The sequence below is a fragment of the Tauraco erythrolophus genome, chromosome Z (assembly GCF_009769465.1).
Source record: "Tauraco erythrolophus isolate bTauEry1 chromosome Z, bTauEry1.pri, whole genome shotgun sequence".
NCBI classification, from domain to species: domain Eukaryota; kingdom Metazoa; phylum Chordata; class Aves; order Musophagiformes; family Musophagidae; genus Tauraco; species Tauraco erythrolophus.
The window spans coordinates 36761270-36779580 of record NC_141496.1 but is presented as its reverse complement, the minus strand read 5'-3'; the positions used below and the strand labels follow the sequence as shown (position 1 = coordinate 36779580).

At 39.8% G+C, this 18311-nt stretch overlaps 1 protein-coding gene across 1 annotated transcript in view; it reads left to right on the top strand.

The window, feature by feature from the left end:
* The window catches only part of ADGRV1 (adhesion G protein-coupled receptor V1), a 306160-nt gene that overhangs the window by 119013 nt on the left and 168836 nt on the right, over positions 1–18311 (top strand). The window contains exons 83-84 of the mRNA XM_086628926.1: positions 4695–4855; positions 7246–7346. Coding sequence (XP_086485052.1) covers positions 4695–4855; positions 7246–7346 — 262 coding nt within the window. The remainder of the gene's footprint in view (positions 1–4694; positions 4856–7245; positions 7347–18311) is intronic.

Below are 18311 nucleotides of genomic sequence, written 5' to 3'. Positions count from 1 at the left end.
GCTGCAATAAGATCATCCCAGAGCCTTCTCTTCTCCAGGCAGAACAGCCCCAACTCTCTCAGCCTGTCTTCATAGCAGAGGTGCTGCAGCCCTCTGATCATCCTCGTGGCCCTCCTCTGGACTCGTTCCAGTAGCTCCATGTCCTTCTTGTGTTGGGGACTCCAGACCTGAACACAGTATTCCAGATGGGGTCTCTCGAGAGCTGAGTAGAGGGGCAGAATCACTTCCCTCGACCAGCTGGCCACGCTCCTTTTGATACAGCCCAGGATACGGTTGGCTTTCTGGGCTGCCAGCGCACATTGCTGGCTCATGTTGAGTTTCTCATCCACCAACACTCCCAAGTCCTTTTCCTCAGGGCTGCTCTCAATCCATTCTCCGCCCAGCCTGTACTTGTGCATGGAATTGCCCCGACCCACGTGCAGGACCGTGCACTTGGCCTTGTTGAACTTCATGAGGTTCTCACAGGCCCACCTCTCCAGCCTGTCAAGGTCCCTCTGGATGGCATCCCTTCCCTCCAGCGTGTCCACAACACCACACAACTTGGTGTCATCTGCAAACTTGCTGAGGGTGCACTCGATCCCACTGTCCATGTCACCAACAAAGATGTTAAATAACACTAGTCCCAGTACCGACACCTGAGGAACACCACTCGTCACTGGCCTCCACGTGGACATTGAACCGTTGACCACAACTCTTTGAGAGCGACCATCCAGCCAATTCCTTATCCACCGAGTCGTCCATCCATCAAACTCATGTCTCTCCAGTTTAGAGATAAGGATGTGGTGTGGGACAGTATCAAATGCTTTGGATAAGTCCAGGTAGACGATGTCAGTTGCTCTTCCCCTATCCATCAATGCTGTAACCTCATCATAGAAGGCCACCAAATTAGTCAGGCAGGATTTGCCCTTAGTGAAGCCATGTTGGCTGTCACCAATCACCTCCCTGTTTTCTATGTGCCTTAGCATAGTCGCCAGGAGGATCTACTCCATGATCTTGCCAGGCATGGAGGTGAGACTGACTGGCCTGTAGTTCCCTGGGTCTTCTTTTTTCCCCTTTTTAAAGATGGGGCTATGTTTCCCCTTTTCCAGTCATTGGGAACTTCACCAGATTGCCACGACTTCTGAAATATGATGGATAGTTGCTTAGCAACTTCATCTGCCAGTTCCCTCAGGACCTGCGGATGCACCTCATCCGGTCCCATGGACTTGTCCACCTTCAGGTTCTTTAGATGCTCTCAAACCTGATGTTCTCCTACAGTGGGCAGTTCTTCATTCTCACAGTCCCTGCCTTCGCCTTCTGTGACTTGGGCCATGCCGCTAGAGCTCTTGCCAGTGAAGACTGAGGCAAAGAAGTCGTTGAGAACCTCAGCCTTCTCCATATCCTGGGTGGCCAGGTCCCCCGTTTCCTTCCAGAGAGGGCCTATATTTTCCCTAGATCTCTTTTTATCACTGACATATCTATAGAAGCCTTTCTTGTTGCCCCTGGCTAGATTTAACTGTATCACGGCTTTGGCTTTCCTAACCTGATCTCTGGTTGCTCGGACAATTTCTCTGTATTCTTCCCAGGCTACCTGTCCTTGCTTCAACCCCCTATGGGCTTTCTTTTTGTGCCCGAGTTGGTCCAGGAGCTCCTTGTTCATCCATGCAGGCCTCCTGGTGTTCCTACCTGACTTTCTCTTTGTTGGGATGCACTGCTCCTGAGCTTGGAGGAGGTGATCCTTGAATATTAACCAGCTTTCTTGTGCCCCTCTTCCCTCCAGGGCCTCATCCCGTTGTACTCTAGCGAGGAGATCCTTGAAGAGGCCAAAGTCTGCTTTCCTGAAATACAGGGTAGTGAGCCTGCTATGCACTCACCTTGCTTCTCTAAGTATCTTGAATTCTACACCTTCATGATCGCTGCAGCCAAGGCTGTCCTTGAGCGTCACGTTCCCCACCAGCCCTTCATTGTTAGTGAGAACAAGGTCCAGCGTAGCACCTCTCCTCGCTGGTTCCTCTACCACTTGGAGAAGGAAGTTATCATCCATGCATTCCAGGAACCTCCTGGATTGCCTGTGCCTTGCTGTGTTGTCCTCCCAACAGATACCGGGGTGGCTGAAGTCCCCCATGAGGACCAGGGCTCGTGAACATGAGGCAGCTCCCATCTGTCTGTAGAGGGCCTCATTCACCCAGTCCTCCTGGTCACGTGGTCTCTAGCAGACCCCTACTACTATGTCCCCTGTCCCTGCTCTGCCTTTAATCCTAACCCATAAGCTCTCAGTCGGGACCTCATCAGACCCCAGGTGCAGCTCCATGCACTCTAGCTGGTCCTTGACATAGAGGGCAACTCCTCCTCCTCTTCTTTCCTGCCTATCCTTCCTAAAGAGCCTGTACCCTTCTATTCTGACACTTCAGTCATAGAAGTCATCCCACCATGTCTCCGTGATGCCAATAAGATCATATCCCAACAGGCGCGCATACAGTTCTAACTCCTCTTGCTTATTCCCCATGCTGTGCGCATTGGCATGAAGGCATTTAAGTTGGGCCCCAGATGAATCTGACTTCCTGGCTGGAGCGGCTAGAATTCCCTTCTTCTGTTCTACAGGTACTTTCAGCATATCTTTATCATTCTTGATATTCCCCCCCTCCCATACCCATTCCCCCCTATCATAGAATCATAGAATGGCATAGGCTGGAAGAGACCTCAGAGATCATCTAATCCAACCTCCCTGTTATGGGCAGGGACGCCTCTCAACTAGACCAGGTTACTCAAGGCTCCGTCCAACCTGGCCTTGAACACCTCCAGGGAGGGGGCATCCACAACTTCTCTGGGCAATTTATTCCGAAGTCTTACCACCCTTGTACTGAAGAATTTCTTCCTAAGATCTAATCTAAATCTGTTCTCCTTCAACTCAAACCCATTTCCCCTTGTCCTATCAGCGGACACTCTTGTAAAAAGTCCCTCCCCAGCCTTCCTGTAGGTTCCTTTCAGGTATTGGAAGGCAGCTATTAGATCCCCCCTGAAGTCTTCTCTTTTCAAGGCTGAACAATCCCAGCTCCCGCAACCTGTCCTCGTAGCAGAGGTGCTCCAGCTCCTGGATCATCTTTGTGGCCCTCCTCTGAACACGCTCCAACAAATCTATGTCTCTCTTATGGTGGGGACACCAGAACTGGACTCAATATTTGAGGTGGGGTCTCACAAGAGCAGAGTAAAGGCGGAGAATCACCTCTCTTGACCTGCTGACCACGCTTCTCTTGATACATCCCAGGATGCGGTTGGCCTTCTGGGCCGCATGAGTGCACTGCTGGCTCATGTTGAGCTTCTCATCTATAAACACCCCCAAATCCTTCTCTTCAGGGCTACTCTCAACCCACTCTGTGCCCGGTTTGTATTTGTGTCTAGGATTGGCTCAACTCAGGTGAAGGACCTTGCATTTTGACTTGTTGAAGCTCATGCAGTTAGCACTGGCCCACTACTCAAGGCTGTCAAGGTCCCTCTGGATGGCATCTCTTCCCTCAAGGTATCCACTCATTTCTTGGGGTCTGTGAAAGACCCTGTGTAAGTGAACAAAAAACCCCAAAACTGTTAAAGGGCAGACTAGGGATTTATCTAGACCAGTAAAATGTCTCCAGTAGTGGCTAAAAGTAAATGCCCAGGGAAAAGTAAGATCATGACAAGCACAAATAGCAGTTTCCCTAATACTATACTCTCCAGTGACTCCATGAGCTGATTGTGATTTTGCGTGTTCCATACCCGAAGTGATTTGTCTGCCACAAACTTGTCTAGTCTTTCCTTGCACCATCCAGAATTTTAACACATCTTTTGACCATGATCTCTATAGGGCTATTACTTTTTGACAGAAAAGCCATCTCCTGTTCTTTGATTTGAATACTGCTGCTACTAGCTTAAGTTGGTGTCTCCTGGTTTTTAGAAGAAATGGTGAACTGCTGATGATTTTCCATTTTTGTTGCTACTCATGCCATTGCAAACCATGGAATAAAGTTTTCTGTTATGCTCTTCAGTGCCCTGTTATTTGATTAGCCTGTGTCTTTCCTGTTCACGCAGTATAAATGAATTTGGAGAGAATTATGTTGTGAATCTTGCTGAGATCTAGTTGATTTAGATATTATTTCATTAGATCAACTGGATTAGACCAGTCTGTCACTGATATAAACTGTTCCCCTTCAGAAAGGAGACACAGCAGAATTTGTCTATACACTGTCCTTTTACCTAGACCCTGCATCACAGAGCAGGTGTGATTTCCACTAGAAATGGCTTAGGATGTCATCTGTAGTATCCTTTTTTTAAAAATCAGTTCAGCAGTACTGATAGAAAACAAAACATTAATTTTAGGTTCAAAACAACACATAGTAGTGTAAAATGCAGTGTTCTCCATAATGGAGTAAGGTGTTGTGCAAGTTAAGTAACAAACTATTTGAAGTCAGACAAACTTGTAAATCTTGCAGAAGTTTTAAAAACATGGCCACAAAAATTATGTATGTTCGTTATCATATATTTACATTTTTTTAATCATAAAAGTAAAAACAAAGCTATCAACAGTATTTTGATTGCATGTAAATGTGCTATTCTGAAAGATTACACCTAAGCAATCGTTCCAAAAACTTGGTATTTCAAAGACACAACAACAATTTTCAAGCCTGCTTACCATGTAAATTACACGAGTCCGTTTCTAACATTGTGAATCTTTTGGTTTGCAGCTGGCTGTCTGATAGCGAGTTCTGTAAAGTGGTTGATGACACGTCCGACTACGTGGAATGCTCTTGTTCTCATATGTCCATTTATGCTGTTTATGCCCAAACAGATAACTTGTCTTCATACAATGAGGCTTTTTTCTCTTCTGGATTCATCTGCATTTCAGGTCAGTTGTTTTAAGACAGTTTTCTCATTAATAACAACTGGTGACCAGTAAGACTGATTGATTTTTAGCAATTTTAGTAGCTGATGACAATCTTTATATTTGAAGGAGTATTGGAGGATTCATGCTGTTAAAGTTGCCGTCTGCTCTGATATTGGCACACTGACAAGTTCTGCCACTGGAAAAAACAGTCCAGCAAAGAGAAATGTTTCCTTGTGATGTTTTACTGAACATACAAAAAATATGTCATTCATTTGGGAAAAGAAACTTAAGAATCCTAAAATTCACCTGTGTCTCTAGCAGCAGTACACGTCCTCTTTGTCAAATCTTTCAGACACTTTTCTACCTGGCATGAGAGCTCTTTGATGATTTTAGTTGACAATTTATACTCAAAAGTGATAACTTGAGGGAGATAGATTCCATGTCATGCGTGTAGAGCTCCATTACCCCCTGCTGCCTAACTGCTACCTAGCATCCTGGGAGAAGCCCAAGAGTATGAGTATCAGATACCTATGAGTATCATGACTCACTTCATTGACAGCTACAATAGCATTTCCAGAAGTCCCAAAGCATCAGACAGAAAGTGGGAGATCTAAGTTTTAAACTCTGCTTGGCTTCTGAAAGAGATAGAAATTACACTTTTCATACTGCAGTCAGTTCACTGTTACGTTGCAGGCAAGCCCAGATGAAAGTAAGTTTTTTTTCTTGTGTTGATAAGCACTGTGCAAGCAGGAACCTAAGAGTAATGGGTTTGCTAAAAAAACATGCTAAAAGGATTCGTCGTCTAAACTTAAGGCTCTTAAATGGGGTTCTGGATCTGCTCCTTGTGAGATTTATGACTTCTATACTAAATCATTGCTGCATAAGTAACAGAAAAAGTGAAAGCAGGTAAATTCTCTATTTATTCCCTCCCAGCAAACTGTCCTAAGAAGCTAAAGCTAGTCCCCTTAATTGTTTTAAAAACTCAGTCATTAAAAAAAAAAAGGTGAAGAAAGTGAAGAAAACCCTCTGGTTTTCACCTACTTCATACAAATTGATTGTTTTGTTTAACAATAATGAAAGAATTTTTTAGCAGATAAAAATAAGCAGATTTTAAAATACAGGTAGGCTTCTAACTTAGGTTGTGTTAGTATAAGTAAAAAAAAAAGAGAAACTGTAATAAACAAATGTAATTACTGGTTTACATTAAAAACAAATTGATGAGACATTTATGCCATACAATGCCAAATGCTATAGAAGCTGAAGAAAAAAACAATACAAAGTAAGCCAATATGCTGTTGAAACTGAAGCTGAAAGGAATATTTTGCTGAGCTGGAAGCAATAAAGACCTGTAGATCCTTGTTCAGCACTAGTCATTTACTGTAGTCATGTGTCATAAGAATATATTTTAAAAATTAGAAAAATGTAGCCTGGTTAAGGGTTTGCCATGAATGTAACTGCAGTAACTTTTGGCTTCTTTGGCTGATCGAAGATGTTTCCTTATGTGATTATATAAATTTAAATCTATTCAGAAACAAATTGCTTTAGATTTAAGAGCTATGAGAATATTGGTTATTTCTCTAACATCTCCACCTAGGTTTGAAGAATAAAAAAAAATATTAAAAAATAGCACAGTAGAGTGAAATAGAATATTTTTCCCAAGCTTTGTTATGTAAATAGTTGTATAAATATCACTAGCTAATTTTTGAAAGGTTTAGAAATAATTATTTCTGCAATGATTTATTTTATTCATACCTTACAAGTACTTGTACTTGAGCAATCAGTCTGTCTCAAGAGAGAATAAAAGATCTGCCTTAAGTATCCAAATTCCTGCCCTTCCTGGGGTGTGGAATTGCACGAACAAATAACTCTGCATGAGATTTAGCGGTGTTTTCCTTAGTGGCTCAGCATTCCCAGGGTCCTTCTTCCAAGAACTACCTACTGATACGTAAGAGGCCGTTCCCATTTCTGTTCTGTTGATGTTCACAGTGAATTAGTGAAATAGAAAAGGGTGTTATTTTTATGAGTACTGCTATAATAGATTTCTGCACTAAATGTAGATGAAATGGGAGACTGGATATCTCCTAAAACAATGCTACCCAGCTGGATCCAATTTTTTATTTGTTTCTAAAAGCATTTTTGCATGAAGTAATATGGACACTGAAGAGTTACCTTTGCTTTATGTTTAACCATTATGATAATAATTCATATCATTCAGAAATTAAAAAAAAAATTTGCAAAAATGACTTGTTTACATTATGCAATTATTTTAGCTCCTAAGCCCAGTGAAAAGTTAAATAGAAAAGTTAAATAGATGTTAGTACTTTGGTAATAAATCAATGAATGATCACAGCATAGTTCATAACCCTAAGCTTTAAATGTTCTGTTTTTTTTTTTTTTTAATTTCTGTGTAGGTTTCATTTTGGCTATTATCTCCCACCTTTTCTGCACCAGATGTGCAATGTTTGCAGCTAAACTTCTCACTCACATGATGGTTGCTTGTTTGGGCACTCAGGTAAGAAAAAAGGCTGAAGTCTCTAAGCATAAATTAAGTAAGTCTTTACTTTCCTTTTCCTCATTTCCATGGCATGTCTGAACACCTTCTTTTCTTTTCCACAATGTAAAGATTTTTAGAAAATGCAAAATTTCAAGATGTGATGCTTATAATTAATCCAATTCAATATCCTATGTTGGGAATTCAATTGAAATTATACCTTTTCTGAAAATATTTAGAGAAAATTTATGGATGATCTAGCCATATGAGAAGATAGTCCTGTATGTAGGATAATCAATGCTTTGATGATGGGGTATATAATTGAGAGGAAAGAGTTCCATCATTAACATCATTATTTATTAAATGGATTAATGTCAGTAATTATAAATTCCGTAGGAAAAGTTTATTTTGAGTAGTAGATGCTGAAAGCTCTTTTGCACTTTTATTTGTGGGAAGGTATAGTTATGAAAAATTTAAATAATAAAAAAGAATAAATTGTGGAAAGTCTTCCTATTTCTCTCAAGTTGGTTCAAGTAGTAGGTAATAGAATGTCAGAAAACCAAAGGACTATATAAAAGGAGAATATGTCTCTCTGTCCTGTAAAATATAACTTTCTCAGCTTCGGTACATCTCATGAAATGGAAAGGTATGAATAACCTCAAGAACCTTAAAATTACTTTATGGAAAGATTCCTTAAGAAGGAGATTTTATGTAACTTTTTAATGCTCTAAAGATGATGTAAATACGAATTTGAAAAAATGCTGAAGGCAGGGATGCTGAGCGAATTTAAGCATATTAGCAGGCAGATGCTTGTAGGAATGTGTCATACTCTATAGATAGTTGAAACAATACCTGTAGACGTTTGGCAACTGACATATGTCTTAGACAAACTTTTGTTTATTGCCATGGTTAGTATATTTTATTCATGTTACCTCATGATACGGTTCTTTGTTGTATAATGGAGCGCATCGATAATGTTCATCACACAACTGGACTTAAAATAGAAGGATCAGGAAAGGTCCTCACGGCACTTCTAGATATCACTGGATGCCAGCAGGTTTCTTGCATCTTAGGGTGAAAAAGTATTTTGACATCTCAGTTCTTGACTTTTGAAACATATACTTAATGTTTTTTAATAGTTCTGTGTAGTTACACAGAAAGCTAGTTTGTTCCAGGGACCTGTAACGTGCATGGCTATGGGTGTGCAAATGTGCATACTTAATTTGGGACACACATCATAACACAGGTAAGGGCTTGAGTATGGTAATGTGTCAAGATTGTACAAAACAAGACTACTGAGAGCTTTGCAGCATTTTTTACAGTCTAATGATAGATTTTGCAAAAGCTTCTTCTACTTTTCCTTTGTGGTGAATGTTGAATTGTCTGTGTTCCCAGAAATGGAACTATCCTTATCCATGTTGCATTCTTTCTATGTCCAATACTTTTCCATTTCTTTGACAATACGTTGCATTTCTAGTACAGAGAAGTTTGTTTCTTTTTACAGTTATTTTGTTTTTCACTGAAGTCTTTCATTTTTTCTATGAGGACTCCTTACCATGTCTTTCATACCCATTAAAGCATCTTCATTTATACACAGAATCACACAGAATGATTGAGATAGGAAAGAATCTCTAGAGGTCCTCTTGACTAGCCCCCCTGCTCAAGCTGAGACTCCCAGAGCCAGTTGCCCAGGATCATGTCCAGATGGCTCTTGAAAATTCACAAAGATGAAGACTCCACAAGCTGCCTGGGCAACTTGTTCGGGTGGTTGGTCACCCTCACAGTAAAAAAGTGTTTCCTGGTGTTCAGAGGGAAGCTCCTGTGCTTGAGTGTGTGCCTGTTGCCCCTGGTCCTGTTTCTGGGCACCACTGAACAGAGCCTGGCACTGTCCTCTGTGCATCCTCCCTACAGGTATTTATGCATTTTGATAAAATTCACCTGAGCCTCCTCTTCTCCAGGCTGAACAGTCCCAGCTCTCTCAGCCTTTCCTCATAGGAGAGATGCTCCATACCTTCATCATCTTGGTAGCCCATCGTTGGACTCTGTCCAGTATATCCATGCCTCTTTTGTACTGAGGAGCCCAGAACTGGATGCAGGACTCCAGGTGTGGCCTCACCAGTGCTGAGCAGAGGGGAAGGATCACCTCCCTCAACCTGCTGGCAGTGCTTTGCCTAATACAACCCAGGATGCCATCAGCCTTCTTTTCCACAAGGGGACGTTGCTGGTTTATGTTCATTTTGGTGTCCATGAGCACATCCAGGGCCTTTTCTGCCAAACTATCTTTCAGCTGTGAGATCTTCAGAATATACTACTGCATTCATTCAAGCAAAGTTAGTTTTGCTATTTTGACACTGATTATATAATTAATATCATAGAATCATAGAATCATTTAGGTTGGAAAAGACCCTTAAGATCATTGAGTTCAACTGTTAACCTGACATTGCCAAGTTCACCACTAAACCACGTTCCTAAGTGTGTTTACATGTGTTTTAAATACCTCCAGGAATGGTGACTCAATGTTTCTCTTAAGTCTGCTGCATACGTTCAGACCTATTAAGTAATTTTAGTTGAAAGCCACCTCTGAAAACTTTCTGATATAATCTGCTGGTCAAAGCAAGCCCAGCTTAGGCCAGATTTCTCAGGATCCTATCCAGTTGAATTCTGAGCATCTTCAGCAATGGAGAACCTACAAGCTCTCCGGGCAACCTGGTCCACTGTTTGACTACCCTTTGTGAAAAGTGTCTCCCAATATCTAGTTTAAATTTAATTTGTTGCAACTTGTTTCCATTGTCTCTCATGCTGTCAATATGAATCTGCAAGAAGAGTTTGATTCCCTCATTTCTAGGCATTTCTATGGGGTAATTTATAACAGTGATAAGATTTTCCTCTCCCACACTCTGAAGACTGAAGAGCCCCAGGTCTTCTGCATGTTTTGTGGTCTGACCTTGACTGAACTTGCTCCAGTTCAGTCAGTTTCCTTCCTGTAGTGAAGATCCCACTGTACCCAGATGTGGTCACACAAGTGCTGAATAGAAGGGATGAATCACTTCAGCCTCACCTGTACAAGAAACATCTTTCAACATTGCATTAAAGTGTCATTTTTGTAACTATCTATACCATAGGTGAAGAGTTGAGGCCTAACTGCGTGTTCAAAGTCCTCAAAACCCCAAAATAAGTCATATGTTAAATTGTATCCCAAATCAGAATTTCTTGTACTTTGAGGTATTATTTGTGTGACTTGCCTTGGTTCTCAGTTTTAGTCTAATTATTTTGTAAGATGTCTTTGTTATCCTTAGAGTTACTTAGCTGCAGTAGTAGTTAGTGATTGTTCTTATTTCTGAAGATATTCTGAACGTTTTTTCTCTGATTTACTGATAGAATTTTAATTCCAAGTCTTAACAAGCTGCTAAAATGGTGTCCCTCCATTCTCAGGCCAGTGCTGCAGCTGCTCTGCTGCAAAATGAATGTCACGCTGCCACACACACACTGGCCACAGAATGTATAGTCAAAGCAGGTACAGCTATGGAAAACATTTCACTCGAACAGCATATTCAATTGAAATTCAGTTTTCATGAAAGTAGTCTAATACAACTTCTCTCCAAAATATGTACGGAAGAACCTAAAGAAAGGCATTTTTAAAGCTTGACCTAAGTAGGAACTAAAAGAAAAAGTTGCTGCATTTTCTGTTAAATACACCTTTATTTAAATGTTATAAACATATCAGTTTTTAATTTTCATATGCTGTCGTGCAAGCACATTGTCAGTAGTATGTCTAGCAGTTCTTATCTGCTGACAATTCCAGGTTCCTAATAGTAACCCTTGTAGTCTTCTAGGTTTCTTTGCCAGGTTGGGCATGGACATGGGCATGGGCATGGGGATGGCTGGAGATAAGCTTAGTAGAGACTAGCATCCCAGGGCTGAATTTAAATAGAGCTGCTGGGCCTTGGAGCAGAGGGTGTAGGCAGACACTCCTGTTGGGACTGATCAGGACCATTAAGGTATATTCAGGCACTCAATGCCCTGACATAAAGGCATCTTATCTCATTTTTATGCTGATCTCTAGAGAGCATTTTAAGCAAGAAGGGAGGGTTTGAATGTCTTTGTTTTTTAATTTTTCTTCTCACAAGTAGAATCAGTTTTGAGAATTAGTGAAACTATATTAAATAAAAACTATCTGAAAAGCATGTACTTCATGGGTGGAGAAAAGTGAGAACCATTAATGCAGGAAAAGATTACAGAAGGTAACAGATTAAGATAGAAAAGATTTTCTACTAAGGTATAGAAGCATAAAAATGCCATTATTGCCTTTTCTTCTTCATGTAATGTTGTGGTTTAGTGCGGCTGGCAACTAAACACCCTGCAACTGCTTGCTTGCCCTCGCCCACCCCCAGGGAATGGGGAAGAAAATTAAAGGGAAAAAGGAAGGAGACTCGTGGGTTGAGATAAGAACAATTTAATAACACTATAGAACTAAAAGTAATAATGATAAAATAACAATAATATATGAATCTATATATGTAATGATAATAATATATACAAACAAGTGATGCACAGTGTAATTGCTCACCATCTGGTGACCAACGCCTGTGCTGTCCCGGCAAATGATTCCGAAAGAGATAAGTCCCAATACCACAATCCTGGATGAGTGGTATTGGGAGTAAAAGAGAATGAGAGAGAGAGAGAACACTGAGAGACTGAGAGTCCAAGAAAAACCTCAGAAGACAGTTCCCAGCTGTCCAGTCAACTCTCATCTCTATACTGGACATGACACTGCATCATATGGAATACTTCACTGGCCAGTTTGGCCCTCAATCCTAAGTCTAAATTCAAATTACAAGGGGAGTTATGGGCCTTTTGTCCCCCCAGCCTGTTGTGCTCCTGCACACCGGCAAGAACACGGCAAGCTGAAGGCCCTTGATGTCACAGCCCCAACTATCAACATCAGTGCGTTATCAACATTCTTCTCATAACAAACTCCAAACTAAATCCAAGATGCAGAGCTCTTCCAGCTGCTAAAAAAAAACCCACAAGTGTGTCCCAGCCAAAACCAGGACATGTAGAAAGGTAATACTGAGAAGTCAGATATCTGGTACGGGAATACCGTGCTTGTTCTAGCTGCTGAAGGGCTTTAAAAATGAGAAAGTGAACTCCAGCTTGGGCCCACAGGCTTTTCTGTCTCTAGCTGGTTTTTGTTTAAATACACCATGTTTGAGCTTTTATAGGAAATACTGATGTGTGAAGAATAATTCTTGAGAAGAGTTTCATGTGGTGTGTAAATATAGTAATTTAGCTTAATTATAGAGATACTATTTAGAATGGTTCTAAGTCCTTTTGTTATTTATGCTCAACCCCTAAAATCCATGGCTCTCCTGATCTCTTTTCTTTTTGCTGTGCAATTATTCTGCAAGTTTAAAAAAAAAAGACTTTTGAAAGAGGATTTTATTGGGTAACTGTTTAGGCAGTTAGCTAGCTTGGAGAGGAAGTACAGACAGCCTGGCCGCAGCTGTTGGAGAATAGAAAGTGGCTTTAAGGCAGAGTGAAAGAGAAGGGATATGTTTGACAAGAGTGAACTGAACTACTGTGCTGGCTGTTCTGAACAGCTGAAGGAAAATCTTTATACAGTTAACTTGTGTTGTGATACGTTGGCATATGTTCTGCCTAGAGAGAGCTAGCCTGATTAGGAAACATAAGTTTAACAGAAAACCCTAAATAGAAGATGTTTGTACAGCTATACCCGCCTACAAGTATTTGGACAGTATACATGTGATTAGATACTTACAATGCAATTAAAAGTTTTGTGGTTTTGCTAACTGATGACTCTGTAAGAAATGAGTTATTGAGAACAGTTTAAACTGAGAACTTACACATGAAAATCAACACTTAATAATTCCTTAATTTAAATACAAGGAAAGTATTAGTACTTTGTATTTTTATCTAATAACATTTAGGCAGTAGTAAGACACTGGATTTTCACCTATTAGATCTCAAACCACTGTAGAGAATTAAGGAATCTGATGTTTCTGTGTGCAGTTATATTTTTACCAGAAAAAAAAAAATGTAAGAAGCTTTACAGGTTATCTCTCCTGTTTTCTACATACATGAATAGTTAGGTTTTCTCTAATAGCTGCACTGGATGTTTATTAGGCTTGTAGTATTTTTTTTTTTTTTCGGTTGCTACCGGTGCACTAATCACTGTTATCTGTAGATGGCAGTCAAACCTTTTCAGCACTTCGCTCAGAAATTTGCTTGTCCAAGACGGTGCCTGCTTTGTGGTTGCTCGCAATAATTCGTTACTCTGTCAGTGATGGGGAATGGTGATTCACAATATTCAGCCTTCATTTCATTCTCGGTGTGTTTAGAGCTTCCAGCGTTAATGGAGCATTTGCAAAGCATTCAAGAATAGATGTTTCATGAAGTGTTTGGTGAAACTCATTGGAAAGGCTTGATATTTTGAAAACATTTTTTTTCTTCTGCATTCTGATGTTTATTCAAAGAATCATGATATTTCCAACAAACATTATTTCTTGAATTATTAGTTAGTCATAGTATTTCGTTTGTTTTTTTAACCAGCATGTTGTAAGTTTATGCAACAATACCTTAAATGCACAAGGGAAAAAATTACTGGGCTGAGATTTTCCGTTTTGCAGTAAATTTAGATGAAGATTTGTGTATTTGAAAAATTAAAGTATAATGAGACCATACTTCACAGTGTTTTGGTATAGTCATACTAATCAATAAAATTCAAAAAACTATAAACCCAGATTACAATCTTAATAGGAGCCATTGCTTATGGCTCCTGTGTTTTTTGCCTGGGAATTCCCAGGCAGAAATACATGAATAAGCACTTCGTACGTGACTTGTGGATGTATACTCAGCTTGATGCGTCTTGTTCACATTAAATTTCAGTGTGGATTCATAGGCCATTTCTACAGCGCATGCTGAGTATTGCAAATGACATGAACATGTGCTAAGTTCTCCATTTAGATTTTTCATGTGTGCACTGCTGAGCTGCTCTGTACACATGCAGTAGCTGTTTCTCTGGAATATTTGAACATTCTCAATCTGTTTACAGCAATAATTGTGTACAAATGGCCTGCTATTCTTCTGGCCAGTAATGCAAAATCAAAGTCTAACTACAAATAGAAAAAAAAAAAAGGCATATGGGGAACTATGTCATCCTATTTTTGTCAACAGTAAGTATATACTTTGTAATTTAACCAGTCCTCAAGCTACAGTAGCACTTAGCATCATCATCCATCACTGTAATATCTGTAATAATTACCAAGCTGGCAAGCCAAATCCATCCTACCATTGACTTTGATTTAAATGCATGATGAAGAATTACACTTACTATGTATATCTGTTTGAAAGCTGTGTGTTATTCAACCTGAGCAGAAATATAAACATACATGTCAGTTATGTTTTTTTAAGACGAAATTGTGCAAATAATTCTAGTTAAAAAAATATTTAACACTTATTTGAAAATTATAAACTGCAGCCTTGGTAGAATTGTTGTTTTATTACTTGGACTTATCTCAGATTTGGAGGAAGATAAAACCCACAATTCTGCCAGAATCGAGATAAATTTTAAAGTTGTGATGAAATCTCCAAGAGGGCATACAGGAGCACAATATGAATAATCATGTCCATGTCTGCCATTGTATGAAAGTGCAACTTCTGCATTAACTGTAAAATGTTGCTTCTGCTGTATTGTTGTCAATCTTAACCCTTCTCTTCCAAACTAGGGGATTTCTCGCTTTCTCCCATACATGATCAAAACCCAAAAGAAATTGTCATATATACCTGGATAGGGAGAATTTGCAAAGAATATTCCAGAATGTGATGGGTAGAGTAATTCTTTGTACCATCCACCGCTGGGGAAGCTTGTGCCACTACGTGGTTGAGTGCCTGCCTCTCTCCTGGCAGTAGAGAGAAGCCTTCATGTCAATTCAGTCCTCTCTTATGGTAAACCTGTGCTTTTTAGTCAGCTGATGAGAAATACTAATTAAAGAGCTCTTTTTGAAGAAGCCTGGTGGAGAGCTTCACTAAGCTTCATAACCATATGAAGTATGAAACTCTTATGGAATAGGAAACAACAAATATTCTCATGCATTAGTATGCAGTTAAAGCCTAGTTGCCCAGGGTGAGGGGATCTGCTTTATAAAACCTAACTGTCTTTGAGGACAAATAGGCCTGAGATTTCCTGGGTCTGATTTCCTTGCTGTAACCTGACAGCAGTAAGTAATGCTGAACTTGGTACTGTCCACCCTTCGTGAAGTTGAGCAACCCATAAGGTTTGAAAGGACACAGAGCAAGCAAATGAGAACTGGACCCAGTCATCCAGAACTGATGCCGACACTAGAAATTCAACTCCATGTTAATGTGTTTTATCCTGTTACTCTTCAATGTGAAATGTTTCAGTAAGAAGAATGATGAGTAGTAAGTAGTCTTCTTCCACACGTAATGTCTGTGTAGCTATCCTTTGGGATAATAGTGTCTAAAAATTCTCATTTAGAGAAGGAGAGATTCTACAGGTGTTACAATGGAAAGTGGGAATGATTTCCACTTCTGTTCAAGGAATATTGTAACTTATTCAATAAAACAGGACATTCTTTGTATTTTGGATTATTTGATGTCATTAAAGTGACCAGAACCTTTTTCAAATGAGTACTCGGCCATTAACTCCCTAGGTGGGTGTCATAATGGCTAGATTTCTTAAGGATGTTATGCAATCTCTGTCACTGCACAACTTGTGTTAAGACAATTGTGGAATATTCCATTCATCTTGGCGTAAGTGAAGTTTCCATAGGATGGGCAGGTTTTCCTGCTAAGCCTTCTGATGTCATGTTTCCTAATAAAGGAGGACAGCTCTTCTGGTAGTCATTTGATCTCACAGGAATAAATAAGTAAATATTCTTTGAAGTCCTGCTTACATTACTTTTGCAGAGCTGGGGCCACACTCAAGAGTCAGTGTTAGACCTCAGTTAATACCACGTGATTTACTTAGTTGACCAAATATAAGAATGACAATGATGTTTTCCAGCAACTTAGTCTGTGTTTACGATTAATTTTCATTTTGTAGTAGAAGAGTAGTGAAATTAGTTTAAATTGCTGCATTTCTGTTAAAATTAAGAATTCTGTACAGTCTAGCTAGCTAAGACACTTGTTGCGGATGTCAGGAGGGAAAGGTGCATCAATAAGAACGTTTATGTGGGTAAACTGCGTTCACCAGTTCTTTACATGACATTTATATGAACAAGGTAAATAAATGTTAATTGCTTTACAACAGTCACGCTGTTCCACGGTATGCGATGTATATTCCTTAGTTCTGCTGCTGATGTGTTCCAGTATAACACAACATGTGGTTATTTCTTGGAGTCTCACCTCTTTTCTTTGTTGTATTTCCGGCTAGACTATGTTAGTAGGTTTCATACTGCATTAGTTAATTACTTATTAGCTGATTTCAGTCATTCTCACCAAATCTGAGCACAGTGTTAAATTAATGCAGCTTCTTTCAGAAGCAGTTTAAACCTAGTAATAAGTAGATCTATTTGGGGATTAGTTTACATAAAAGACAATTTCATCGTAATCTAAATTGAATGCTTTTACAGCAGAGCAATACAGATTTATGATCCGTAAGGCTCTGAAGGCCCATCTCTATTACGTTATGTTACTGCTTGTGAGTCTGTGATACCCAAGAATAATCTGATAGTCAAAGCTGGAGCTAATCAGGGATTTGTAGTAGAAGAAATTATAATTTATCTCAAAAATCAGTGACTTTATAAGTTTTATTGGTCCTATAAACACACAGATTGTAAATATGTATCTAAGGTGTCCTCACATGATAGATAAGAGGTATGAGGTCCTTTAGAATCTGAGGGCAAATAAATCCTTATCTCAAGCAATGGGGCACTCGATCATCAGAATGGGTATTATACAGAATATAATGGTGAGGAAGGACTATCACCATAAAACAACAAGCAGTTTGCTACCCTGATCATCTAAACATCATGTGAAGAAGTGGACGGAGTAGCTTACCCACAGGAACCTTACTTCAGCATCTTTCCCTGTTTTGCAGTTGGGGCAGTCATTTTGCCTGTGGACTTCTATCAGATGTCAAATTGTTGTGGCTCTGAGAGGCTTGGTGTAAACGTGCAGATACTTAAACTCAAAGCTCAGGCAAAATTAGAAGACAATGCAGGTGCTATAAGAGTGGATCTTTAAGGGCTCAGTCTAGGGAGTATGGAAATGTAGAAGCAGCTGAAATACCTCTATCCCGTAGAAAGAGGGCAAGAAGAAATGCTCTAGTAGTCATGGCCAGGTGATGGAGCATGTAAGAAATAATTCTGAAATACTCATATAATTTAAATTTTATGTTACATTTTTTCATCAACCAACAAAGGGTTTTGGTCTCTTACTGATATGCTATGGCCATACTCACGTATTTCTATTTCTGCTATTCTTAGGGATAATGTTACTTTACCACCCTTGTTCCCTTTTCTGATGTTAAGTTACCATGTAGTGTTAATGCACAGGCTGTTAGTATCTTCTTATAGATTACCTCCTAGTGTTTGCCAAGACTCAGATATATGAGCAATACTATAACATATGTTAGAATGCTGCTACACTCTCTTGCACCTCCTGTCCTCATTGCAAACAGTCAAATGTTCTGTTTATCGCTTTAAAGTATAAGAGTATGAGATTTCTATCAGCTAATGCCTTCCAGCTCTGTTTTCATTATACCCTATTTTTTCCCAACATCACAAACAGTTGGGGACCACACATGGAGAGGAATAGACAGCAACGTTCCCAAGTTGCCTATTCATTGCTTTTCTCTGTATCTTGCTGTGAAGCAGGTTATGCTGCTGCCTCTTTCTGCTTCATGCTTTTCATTGTCATTTTTCAACTCTTATTCCCGTTTTCTGCCTCCTTTCTTCCTTTCCCTTTGTTCTGTCCACTCAAGCTTTCCCTTTAATAAAAGGGTGG